The 12,809-nt window shown below is 40.9% G+C and overlaps 1 protein-coding gene across 2 annotated transcripts; it reads left to right on the plus strand.

Moving 5' to 3' along the window:
- Positions 1-8,273: 8,273 nt before the first annotated feature.
- LOC103709421 (large ribosomal subunit protein eL32z) lies at positions 8,274-12,285 on the plus strand. 2 transcript variants are annotated; one of them, XM_008794742.5, is made up of 4 exons: positions 8,274-8,403; positions 8,661-8,752; positions 11,109-11,290; positions 11,939-12,285. In XM_008794742.5, exons 2-4 carry the CDS (start codon positions 8,663-8,665, stop codon positions 12,066-12,068), a joined length of 402 nt encoding a protein of 133 aa, XP_008792964.1. In that variant the 5' UTR covers positions 8,274-8,403; positions 8,661-8,662; the 3' UTR covers positions 12,069-12,285. The 2 variants fall into 2 exon arrangements, with proteins under 2 accessions (XP_008792964.1, XP_038985912.1); XM_039129984.2 differs by having other exon boundaries at positions 8,304-8,403; positions 8,637-8,752.
- The last annotated feature ends 524 nt before the right edge of the window (positions 12,286-12,809 follow it).

Consider the following 12,809-nt stretch of genomic DNA (forward strand, 5'->3'; position numbering starts at 1 on the left):
TGACGCTGAGACCATGCGAGGGCTTGCATCTTATTAGCTTTATCAACGGTTCAATGAACAACGTTGAAATGGGAAATTCCGCACCTTGTACGAAATTCAAAATTAGCTGCCTATCTTTAATTAGGTACTTTGACCCATTAACTTTTATTTAATAGAAAAACCTATTTGATGGATATTCATGATTTCGTTGATAGGATTTCGATCCCTTTTTTTGAACTGTTGGGGGAATAAGATTTTTCCCCCCCAAGTGACACAAATGCCCCCAAGAAGCCGCACAATCGCCGACCCTGAACACCCGAAGTCGGCGTCCGACCTCGGAACGTCCGACCTCGGAACGCCCGACCTCAAGACATCCGACCTAGGAAGATCTTGATGCTCAAGGTCTACCCTTGTCAGCCACCTACTACGGCCGTACTCCTCCGAGGTCCAACTGAGGACCATACCCTGCCACTGCTTCAGCATTTATTGCGCATGGCCGCTGTAACCCTCCGGTTCACTCTACAATTAATGCGGATCTCCGGCTTACTCCACCATTAATGCGGATCTCCGGCTTACTCTACAATTAATGTGGATCTCCGGCTTACTCCACCATTAATGCGCATGGCTCCTGACATCTACGGATCCTCGGCTCTCCACGGCAAGTTAGCCCAGCAGAGTCTGGTCAACCATGATAAGTCTCTGATCTCGGCCATACCTCCGACACCAATGCAATGATTCGCCTGGTAGCGTACTGGTTCGGGTCGTACGACGCCCTCACCGCCGACATCAGTACAATGATTCGCCTGACCGTGCGCCGACCCGAGCCACATGCCGAGCCGTACTATGGCCTCGCCCTGTTACATCACAGGTAAACCGACCCCCACCTATAAAAGGGAGCCTTAGCTTCTCAGGAGGGGGTTGGAAAATTCCGCGCCTTACAAGCACTGTTCATTTCCTCCTTACACTATCTGCCCCCTCCCTGACTTGAGCGTCGGAGGGCCGGCGCCGGAAAACCCGGCCACCGGTTTGTCTGCAGGCACCCAGACGGAGGACGCCGCCCGCTGACGGATCGCTGCCCCGCCGTGAGGACCCCCAGCTCCCTCTCTCCGGCCTCCCCAGACGGAGGACGCCGCCCGCTGACTGGTCGCCGCCCCGCCGTGGTGACCCGCAGCTCCCTCCTCCTCGACCGAAGATTGCCCCCGGGTCCAATTTCCAGCAACAGTTGGCGCTAGAGGAAGGGCCCGAGTAGCAGTCATGAAGTTGAGAAGTAAGGGAGCCTCCAACGTCTCCCGGCGTCCCCCGCAAAGTCCTGGACGCTCTGTCCAGAATTCTCCAACTCCGGCTGACCCAGTTCCTCAGGTCCAGTCGGAACAGTTCAACGCCTTAGTACAGCAAGTCCAGGCCCTGGCCGCCGCCGTTCAGGGCCTGCGACGCGAGGAAGCTTTACCAACGCTTCCCCCGCGGGCCCAGGTCCCGCCGGAATTTCTTCCCAACGGCCCGGTTCTCCCCGGCCAGAATCTACATGGCTCCTCCAGAGCCAATAACGAAGAACGGACTTCCCCCAGAGAGAGCTACCGGGGGAGGATCTCAACAGAAGACTCCAGCCTTCTGAGGCTGAGTCAGCCCCGGACCGCCGTGAGCCGGCGCAAACCGCGGCGACAATCCCGTAGGTGGGGGAGCTCGACAGAAAGGTTGAGCACTTAGAGCGCCAAATTGCAGCGCTCCACAGTAAGAAGGCGAGGCAGGAGGGAGACTTTGAGTTCACTACCAAGTCCCCCTTCTCCTGCCGGATCGAGGATGAGCCGGTTCCCGCAAGGTTCAAAATGCCTCAGGTGGAGCCCTACAGCGGAATCACCGACCCTCTCGACCACTTGGAGAGCTATCGGGCCCTCATGGCCCTACAAGGGTCCTCGAAGGCCATACTTTGCAAGGCCTTCCCAGCAACCCTCCGAGGGACCGCTCGGCTTTGGTTTTCTGGACTGAAGCCGAACACGGTGTCCTCTTTTGAGCAACTCGGCAGGCAGTTCGCCACCAACTTTGCTGCCAGCCGGCGCCAGCGACGGACGTCAGACTCCCTCCTCGACATCAAACAGAAAGAGGGGGAGTCCCTCAAGGAATACCTGGACCGCTTCACCGCCGCCACATGGGAGGTTCGCGAGCTAGACCAGTCGATAGCCATGTCGGCTCTGAAGACTGGGGTTCGCTCCTACCGATTCCTCTTCTCCATCGAGAAGAGCTTCCCGGCCGACTTCACCGAAATGTTGGCCCGGGCCCGGAAGTATGCCAAGGCCGAGGAGGCAGTTGCCTCTAGGCGGGGAGCAATCGAGCCCGCCTCTAAGAAGCAGAAGAAGCGCCGCGAGGAGCGCGGCCAACAGAGGAGCCGATCCCCTCGCCATGAGAAGAATCTCCCCAGACTGAGGAGCCCGCCCCGTCAGCAGGGGCGACCTCAGCAGAGGACCCCTCCTCGACCGAGGTCCCCACCACGGCCTCGGACGTACCCGGGAAAGTACGAGAACTATACACCCGTCAACGCCCCCCGGGCCGAGATCCTGATGCTCAAGGTCTACCCTTGTCAACCACCTACTACGGCCGTACTCCTCTGAGGTCCAACTGAGGACCATACCCTGCCACTGCTTCAGCATTTATTGCGCATGGCCGCTGTAACCCTCCGGTTTACTCTACAATTAATGTGGATCTCCGGCTTACTCCACCATTAATGCGCATGGCTCCTGACATCTACGGATCCTCGGCTCTCCACGGCAAGTTAGCCCAGCAGAGTCTGGTCAACCATGATAAGTCTCTGATCTCGGCCATACCTCCGACACCAATGCAATGATTCGCCTGGTAGCGTACTGGTTCGGGTCGTACGACGCCCTCACCGCCGACATCAGTACAATGATTCGCTTGACCGTGCGCCGACCTGAGCCACATGCCGAGCCGTACTATGGCCTCGCCCTGTTACATCACAGGTAAACCGACCCCCACCTATAAAAGGGAGCCTTGGCCTCTCAGGAGGGGGTTGAAAAATTCCGCGCCTCACAAGCACTGTTCATTTCCTCCTTACACTATCTGCCCCCTCCCTGACTTGAGCGTCGGAGGGCCGGCGCCGGAAAACCCGGCCATCGGTTTGTCTGCAGGCACCCAGACGGAGGACGCCGCCCGCCGACTGGTCGCCGCCCCGCCGTGGTGACCCGCAGCTCCCTCCTCCTCGACCGAAGATTGCCCCCGGGTCCAATTTCCAGCAACATGAACTAATAAAGTACATGATCGTTTTTTATTCATATGGTCTTGGGCATATGTTAAGGAGTAAGAGTTTTTCTCACTGTTGTGATGCAGCATTGCATGTCTCATTCATCATTAGGATAGTTGTTCAGAGAACACCTAGGTTAAAAATAGATTCAGACAATTAAATCTTTATAACAATTATTGAATTGAAAAAAATATAGTTGATGTGAAAAAAATTGTAAGAATTGACTTTTTTTAAGGAATACTAGCAACTCATTAGGTATAATGAATGTTACAGAAAAATGATAATATAAATATAGGTTAAATATTATGTTGAATAAAGTTAAAAATATGGTAAATGTGTGAAAGAAAAATTTAAAAAAATAGAGAAAACAACAGAATGTATAGCAAAAATGATAAGTATATATCAACATTTGATTCTTCTATTGTAGGCTTTTTGATTTATATCCAAAAGCTAAAGGGCATAGGAAGCGAAAATGATATCAAAGGTTCAAGTAACATGATTTCGAATGATATTAGAATATCATTGCTAGTGAATAAATTGAAAAGGGACAAAGAGAGAGGGGAGGTGGATCTGTGACATGTACTTTAATCAATATATATACAAAGCTAAGGAAAAGAATAAAATTGTTATATATTAAATTTGAGTTTAAGTCACTTCTAGAAAGATGCTATATATTAGGAAATAATTTTGGAAATGCTATCCAATTAAGTGATGGTGCCAAGATAAGTTCGAGAAGTCTTATCCAATCATTTGGCATCAATGAGTAGATCTTATTAAAATAAACAAATATAGATATATTTGGAAACAAATATAGATATATTTGCAGGAAGATTTAAGGGGTCATACAATAATACATAGGAGTGTATAATTACTCCCTCCCCCCAAAAAAAATAAAAAGAAAAGGAAACAACTAGATATCTTTGTAATATGTATAGATTCTATAGCTATCATTTTTTAAGTACCCTAGATCATGAGGATGAGGGGATCTTTATCCTTAGGAAAAAAAAATTTACCCAACATATGAGTTGCAATATAGGAGGAAGAAGTAACAATAGAAAAAATAAAATGAAAAAAATTATTCAAATCAATATGCCTTTTAAGGGAATTCTCTAATTTTTTTCTCTTGAAAAAGAAAAAGAAGAAGTTAATTCCCATGCCTTTAGAGCACAGTCACTTTGATTGAGAATTTTCATAGTAAGCTTCCATTTGCTATCTTTTTGAAAGCAATAAGGATTACCCCTACTCCATTAAAATTACCTCCCTAGAAAGGCCAAATGTGGGTGAAAGATAGCACTCGTTTGATTCACTTGTTTATACAGGTGGAATCGAGGAAAAAGTAGTTAAATTGTGTATTCCAATGTTTGGCCTCCTGTTAGGAAGAGAATACTGAATGGACATCTGGTAATGCAAAATCCACAGCTATATGGAGTTATATGATGAACTCCAACTTTTTAATACAAGTAGATGAAACTATAGAAGTATCACATATCTATGTGAAGGTTAGATAACCTTATTGGGGAGAAGATGGAAACCTAATTATTTGCAACCAAGCTTGGTACAAATCATAATTCTATTATGATCCACATGTAAAGAAAGACATTAAAGTCTTATATGGCAACAATGAGTGTCAACAATCCTATAATTGCTTACCTTTTATATTGTTGGCATGCCCTCCAATTCTCCACCTGGTTGTCTTTGAATTTTATTAACAAATGATTATAAAATGTGATGTGTGCATTTGGTTGAGCTTTCCCACAGCCTCCTTGGTCCAACTTGCATTTGGGTGGGTTTGGAGTATGGAATTTGGATCATAAGTTTTTAAACCACTTTAAATATAGACTAGGCTTAAAGAGCCTGATATCCTTGCCCATCTTGGCTGGAGATTAAATAATATGTACATCAAGAGAAAAGGTTTTTGGTATAATTAATAATTCTGATTAAAGGAGGAGTGGTCTTAATTGAAGGGAGAATTCATAGCTAAAATGATGACAAAGTCTTGATGCTCTAAAATCCTAACTTGGGACTGCATATGTGAGCCCATAAACTTTTGTAATTTGTAATATGTCATTACAAACTACTAAGCTCGGCCGATATTTGGCTCGGCCCAAGACCACCTATAGGCCAGAAGAAATTGTTCAATGTGAATATGTATGCATCCTAAGGTTTTTTGTAAGAAAGTCAGTATCCTTGATCATTAAACTATATAAAAAATGGCTTAAGTTCTAATATTTTGATAAATATTTTTAGGTTATCCTTTTAAAAGGTCTAAAATATACTAGACTTCTATAGAAAAGGGACTCTTGAACTTCCAAAAAAAGATAGGTTTTTTGTAAGGCAGATTAGTATCCTTAATCCTTAAACTATATAAAAGTGGCTCAAGTTTTTGATAATATTTTGTCAGAATGAGGCAGCTTTTATAATTCTCAGTTTTAGGTTTCATTTGAAGCAAACTAAAAAGATAATTCTATAAAGTTTACATAAAACCCACCAACCAAATGCCCGTAGCAAATTTCTATGTTTTGATAGTTGCCATCAATAATGACAATCCATAATCTTGTCATCACTTTGGATTTAGATCAATTTAAAGCCTTCACTCAAAATTGGTAACTTGCTATTGACTTTCATGGATATGTTCTTCAATTTTTCAGCACATTAAAAACTTTATCATTACATATTACAAGATTAATGTGATTTTCTCAATAGAAACGCCTTAGAGTAGTAAAAGGTACTCTCCAAGATGATCATCAGTCTCATTTACATAAAGCACAAGGTTGACTTTTCAACCCATATTGGTAATTAGATTGGTTCATTGTAACAACTCTACGATCCAATTTTTTAAGGTATTCTTGCGATATGTTTGGCTTGATTTCTAGTGTCTTTTTTCATCGTATTTGTATTAGTTCTAAGTAATCACATGAAAATCAAAGAAATAAGCATACCCAACCTTCCCTACTAGACCATGCGAACCATGCACCTTGAACTAAAACTTGACCTAGCCAACGATGACCTAGTCGAAGAAAAATCACACAAGTTATGATAAATATCTCATGGGCATTCAACAAGTGTCCTGACATGTCCTTGTAGGTTTGGGCTACCTACCATTGTTTGCTTGATGCCCTTTCTTAGAATAGCAAATTTCCAAATGACTAACTAGTAAGGGAGTGGGAATTGAGTGGCAGATTAGGTAGCCAATTTTATTGCCAACCACAATGGCAACATTTATGCTAGATTAACTTCCCTTGACTAAATTATGCCTTTCTTCCCTTTATGTTTGATGGAAGAAAATTTTGTAGCCGGGCCTTCCATGTATGACTAAATCTCGTTCTTATTAGGAGGATACAGTAAAATTTCGAGATCGGATACATAATTAACTAAATCTTGGTTGGTCTAATTTTTTAACCATTTATTTTGGTTGATCAATGGCCAATTAATTTTTGGATGTAAATAATAAGAATATTTATATTTCTCCTTTCTCTAGTAATCCTAGTTAATTTTGTTTATTTAAAACATCACAACATTCTCTACTGAATTTTATGATTTTTTGGCTTATTTTACTCCATTTGCTTATTGAGTTATAAATTAATATTCAAGTTGTATTCATCATCTGAGCTAAGCCACGTACATCGCATTCCAAAATTCTAATGATTATATGATAATATTTATTCTACAGGCCACATCGACACACCTGTATTTGATGCTTTGAACAATGATTCACAAAGATTGCACGACTTGGCAAGAGAAAACTAATCAATTTGAATCAAAAGAAATAGCGTAGAGCCTTGGTGACATTTTTCCTCAACTTCATCATGATTGCATGAAGCCTTCTATGTGCAAATAACGAAGCCAACAAGCTAGTGTAACCAGGATTAGATCAATTGACAAGCTCCAAATCGACCCGTCAAGTAAAGAGCTTCATTTCACTTTCATTTCCGACAAATTTATTGCAACCCATCTAGTTAGTAATGCCATGCCATAACATAATTCGAGTTGCAAATGAGCCAGAATGCTTATGAGCAGCTTGGGTTCGGCTCAGCCAGTTCGGTTCATTCTCGACTCAGTTAGTAAATGATTCGAGCAGAAACATAGTTTAGAGCTCGCCTCTAGCCAAGCTTGGGCCTAAAATATTTATAAAATCATATAATGACTTGGCTTGGCTTGATAAGAAGCTCATGTATATCTTAATTTAGTCAAACTCAAACAATTTTTTCTAGGCTTGATTGAGCTCGAACCAAGCTTGTATAGCTCGAACCTATTACTTTGTTGAGCTTGCTTGCATCACTAGAGATATCTTATGCCAATTTTTAAAGCTGAATAAATCCATCTAATTCTGTATTAGACTTAGGTTCAAATTTTGTATTCATCTATGCATCTTTTTTTATCACCATAAAGAAAGTATAGAAGAATAAGAACAAAAATGAGAAGGGACAACCCATAGACTTCATATATACGTGAGAACAGGATGCTAATCCAACCTATATACTTCCTAATCCTAACCCATATATTTTCCCACCTCGTGGCAAAGCCGCTTCGCACCGCTGATAGACTACTTAAGTTTCAATTTGAAAGGCGCTACTTTGTTTCGCAAACCTTTGTCATTGTCAGTCAATTAAGTAGAGCGAACAGCCCCCTACAAATCCATAAATATTGGAGCATGCCGAAAATATAAAGGATGATCCTCTATGCATTTCACTCTTTTCGGAATGGAATGAATTCAAGTACCTTAACCTCCATCATGGTCAACCTCTCCTTATGATCAGGATGAGGTAGATGCCTCCCAGCCGGGGGCGGATCGAATCAGAGACCAACCCAACCCTCTCTCGGAACAGGATGCTGTTTAGCCTAACCCAGAACAGTTTTAAGCTAAATCCTGAGTTGAGTTGGGTTAGCCTCAAGTTGGGTGCGGTTGTATTGGATTAATCGCATTACATGAAATATGAGATATTTTGTGTGAAATATAGATTTATTTATTTATCTGGTTCGACCAGACTGGGTTGCGATTGAACCGAAATGGGAATTTTTAGTCCGACTCGAGCCAAAATAGGTCACCCGCAGACCCAAATACACACAGCCAGAAACCCTAAGCTCCGTCGCTTATAAGTAGGCTTAGGGGTCGCAGCCGTCTCTGTCCTCTTCTCTCTCTTTTCTAGGGTTAGGGTTTCCGCCACCATCCGGAGGTATTCTCTTATTCTCTTCGCGTTTCTGGTATGGTTTCGAGTGGGATGTGCGATTGATGGCTTTGAATTGATCTTATACGGCCTGTTAAGATTTGTCCGGGAATATTTGATTTTATGGATTTCTTTTTTGCTTCAGTATTTCTGGATTTTTATTGTTAGATATGTTAGGTTTTTGCTGTAATCTTTTATTTTTTCCTCTCGGATGCTATACAAGAGTCCAAATTTCTTTTTAGCTTTGCTGCTTTTTCGTGGTGAAGAAATGGCGGTTCCGTTGCTCGCAAAGAGGATCGTTAAGAAGCGTGTCAAGAAGTTTAAGAGGGCCCAGAGTGACCGCAAGATTTCGGTGAAGGTAATATCTCGGCTCCCCACCTCATTTTTTGTTAATTTTGTGAACTTCGTCGAAATTGATGTTTTGGAAAGGATTAGATTTGGCGTTTATTTGATTTGTACTTCAATGATACCTGTATGTATTTGTTCTTTTTTTGAGAAGTACATTTATGTGAATCTTGGACGTATTGGATACTAGTATCGGTCTTTTATTTCTCCTCTTTAGATAATTTAGTTTATCTGATGCGAGATGTTGTATCTGTGGGGATTTCAAGGATAAAAGGTTGCAGTTAATACTTGGTTAGCCACTAGCCACTATGGATTAGTTTGTTCTTGTAAAACAATGATTGATTAAATGAGTTTGTAACGTTGTACTTGAAGGATGAGTACTTAGGCTTAATCACTAATGCCCCTCCTAGAATCTTTCCTCTACCATGACTGCAATGTTGATGCCGAGTTTAAGATTAGAATGATGGAAAAGCTTCAACTTTTGAGTGCAATGTGCATTTTTGCAGGAGAGCTTGCAAAGATTGCTAATATATGAACATGATTTACAATCTTTTAAAGACATCACGACATCCCTGGTTGCTCCTGAGAAAGTCAAACATTCATGGAAACCTTGGTATTACTTGACTATTTACTAAACTATGAAAATTCAACAGTCCATGCAAAAGGATTTGATGGGCTATGCTTCTAAATTATGTCTTTCAAAGACTTATTGATGAATAATGTTCAGTTAATCTCTACTTTTGCAAACATAATGTTGCAGGTAATGAGATTGGGTTTTCTAAGATAAATGACCACTGAGTAAACATAACATCATAACACGGATACCGTCATGGTAAACATGCAGTAGTTTCATACTCTTAGTTTAGAAAGTGATGCATAGACCTCTTCTGGGTTGGAATGACATACTTTTAATTTTTGAGGCATCCATTTTTTTGGTTGATGGATTTCCAAATGTTCTGGACTTGGGTTTTTAGCCATGTCTGTGAGTCAACCCACAAATTCCAACAGCAATTTTGAAGTTATTCTCAATACACTTATGATAAGTTGCCTCTATGAAAGCTTACCAATCATGTAATCTCGTATGTAATCTTGTAAATATGCCTGCATTGTCCTGGAAAAGCATACGACCATTGTTTTGGTTGAAATGGCAAAGGTCAGAGGTTAGGGTGTAGGAGGCATTTTAAGGCTTTTACGATTTTGTTTTCTGATTTTAATGTGTAGTTTTTGATCAGGAAGTCTGACCTCTATCAAGAGATTTTTTTTCATCTTGCATTTGCATGGACCCTCAGCTTTCTGGTGTAAATTCATACATAAAACTATATATTACTGAAAGGGAATCTTTGTTTTTCCATTTTATTGTCCTTATTGTTCTTTTTAGCTGCTGTTTTAGCACTTTAAATCATAGTCACAACATTTGCTAGGCTGATATTTTTGTATTTGACTGACTGTCCTTGATCATGGGCATAGTTCTGCATTTTTAAACTTTTGGTGTACGGTCTATCACTGGTATAAGTTCTGTAACTTCTTTCCACTTAGTATTTGATGCATTCGTGTAGCACCTGAAGGTATTATTCTTCTTGTCTTTATTAGGTTTTGTTTTAGCACTAAATCATAGTCACAACATTTGCTAGGTTGATATATGTATGTGACCCAGACTGGCCTAGACTGGCCTTGATCATGAGCCTAGTTCTGCACTTTTAAACTTTTGTTATATGGTCTATCACTGGTATCTGCTCTACAACTTCTTTTCCCTTAGTATTTGATGCATTCATGTAACACATGAAGGTTATGTCATGGAACATATGTTGGTGCTGCTTATTCTGTTTTTAGGATAAGGATTTGGCTGGGGGGCCTGTTGATTTGTGACATGAAGATACTTTTCTTTGAAGATTGGAAGTGTTTTGAAAATTTAGCTGATCTTGGGACTTGGGAAATGATATTCAAGTTACTTCATCACTCCTAGTCTGATGAGATCCTTTAATAAGAGGATTGTTTAAATTTTTACTAGACAATATTTTTATTAAAAAATCATTTTTTAAAAAAAATTCCTTGTTAGAAATTACGTTGTGTTATTATCTAATTTGAGATTGTAGCAAGTTACACTGTTTAGTTGCAAACTTTGAACTGGATTATTGGGAAGAATTCAAAGTGGCTGTAATTTTCGAAGCACTTCTTAGATAGAGAGCATTACTTACGGGCTTGTCATGATATGATTTTATGGGTTCTAGCCTTGCTAAGACCGAGTGGGTTGGACTCCTGCCATTAGCCTTGGCATCATCTGTTGTCTTTTATTTCTGAATCCTATGAAGCAATGCTTGCTTGTTTACTGTTTTTCTTCAGTAACATGGTTGAATTTTTTTATTTGATAGCCCAACTGGCGTAGGCCTAAGGGTATTGATTCTCGTGTGAGAAGAAAGTTCAAGGGATGTACTTTGATGCCCAACATTGGTTATGGATCTGACAAGAAGACCCGGCATTACCTGCCCAACCGTTTCAAGAAGTTTGTGGTTCACAATGTATCTGAGCTAGAGTTGCTTATGATGCACAACAGGTATGATGCATGCTATTTTTGATTCAATGATTGGATGGTAAAGATCAGATGGACTCGATATTTTAGCATCTGCTCTGAGCACATACAGTAATATATATTTCTCTTCTGCTTCTCTACTTGGAAGGTGCATGCATTTCTGAATGCATGTACATGCGTGAACACACAATGTGCTTTTTTTGTGTAAATTAATATTGGTAGGTTGGAAATTTGCAGAAGGTATGCTTCTTAAGGTTATTGCATAATTTTTTCTGCAATTATGCATTTTTCATGGGCTTGCACAAGAAAAGACAATCTTCATTCCAGCTTAAAAAGATATAAAGTGTGCATGTATTAACAATGGTATGTTTGTCAGAAGCTAAAGAGCAACCTTGTTGCAGTAAGAAAAGTCATGACTCCTGAAATGGAGTTGGAGATTTTGGGTAGTTGCTTGACTTTTTTTCATTAGCAAGGATTTATTGGAAAATGGGGCTAATTTTTGAAGCTTTTCAGTTACAAGCTGCATGAATTTCTGCTTTTGGTTTTAGTCTTTTTTCCATGCCTATTTTTCGGTGCAAGAAATTTACTAATTAAATATGGGATCCTAGATTTATATCTTTTGAGGTTAAAAAATCTTATCTCACCATGCTTAACTTTAATGTTTCTTTCTAGGACTTACTGTGCTGAAATTGCACACGATGTCTCTACAAGGAAGCGCAAGGAGATTGTAGAGCGAGCTGCACAACTAGACATTGTTGTCACCAACAAGCTTGCGAGGCTCCGCAGCCAGGAGGATGAGTGACCTCCTAGTTTTGGAAACTTCAACTTCTATAGTTATCCATTATTTTGGTTTTGGAAACTCCTCTAGTCTAGGCAGCGGTTTTGTTTCTGAGGTTGTGACTATTATTTTCAGTGATGACTCACCATCACTTATCACCACCTGAACTGAATGTTGCTCTCACTTTTATGTTTATGCACTCTTCTATAGCTGTTGTCAATGTTGATGATTAAGTTGGTAACCCATTTGTAGCATGATCATGCAGGTCGTTTTTATCATTGTGTGTGTGCTGGAGTTAAGTGCATGGAAACTCTAGTATGATTAGTTAAGAAATTGTTTTCGAAAATGATTTATTTATAAATAATTCATCCTTGGCAGAATTAGAATGCTTCAGGGTTATCGTGGAATGCGAGGTGACGCCCGTTCTTTCCGCGAGGCTACTCTGGTTTGTGGGATAAACTAGTTTGCTCTAGGTCCACCCCAGTTTAAATTGGATGTATCGCTTGGTTCGAAACGGAAAGTTTAAAGCAGCAAAAGCCAGAGGAGCGTTTGTACTACCAACGGACGTTAACCGTGGCCTTTACGATGGTTTTTAAATAGATACCCACCAAGAAGATATGACTAAATTTAAGTAAAGGCTTCTTGCTCATATTCATTAAAAGTATTTTTTAACTTTTCATTAATTTTGCCACTAATATGAACACTATGGGAGTAGACATTCTTCAAAAGTTTTGCTGTAGCATGATTATGAAATCAGCTTTGTTT

The sequence above is a fragment of the Phoenix dactylifera genome, chromosome 12 (genome assembly GCF_051530095.1).
Source record: "Phoenix dactylifera cultivar Ajwa chromosome 12, Ajwa_hap1_PhDact_Kaust_v1.1, whole genome shotgun sequence".
Classification (NCBI taxonomy): Eukaryota; Viridiplantae; Streptophyta; class Magnoliopsida; order Arecales; family Arecaceae; genus Phoenix; species Phoenix dactylifera.

Coding starts and splice junctions, on each gene's coding strand:
- LOC103709421 (XM_008794742.5), top strand. CDS start 8,663: ATGGCGGTTCCGTTGCTCGCAAAGAGGATCGTTAAGAAGCGTGTCAAG. Junction 8,753..11,108: donor ACCGCAAGATTTCGGTGAAG/GTAATATCTCGG, acceptor TTTATTTGATAG/CCCAACTGGCGTAGGCCTAA. Junction 11,291..11,938: donor TTGCTTATGATGCACAACAG/GTATGATGCATG, acceptor GTTTCTTTCTAG/GACTTACTGTGCTGAAATTG.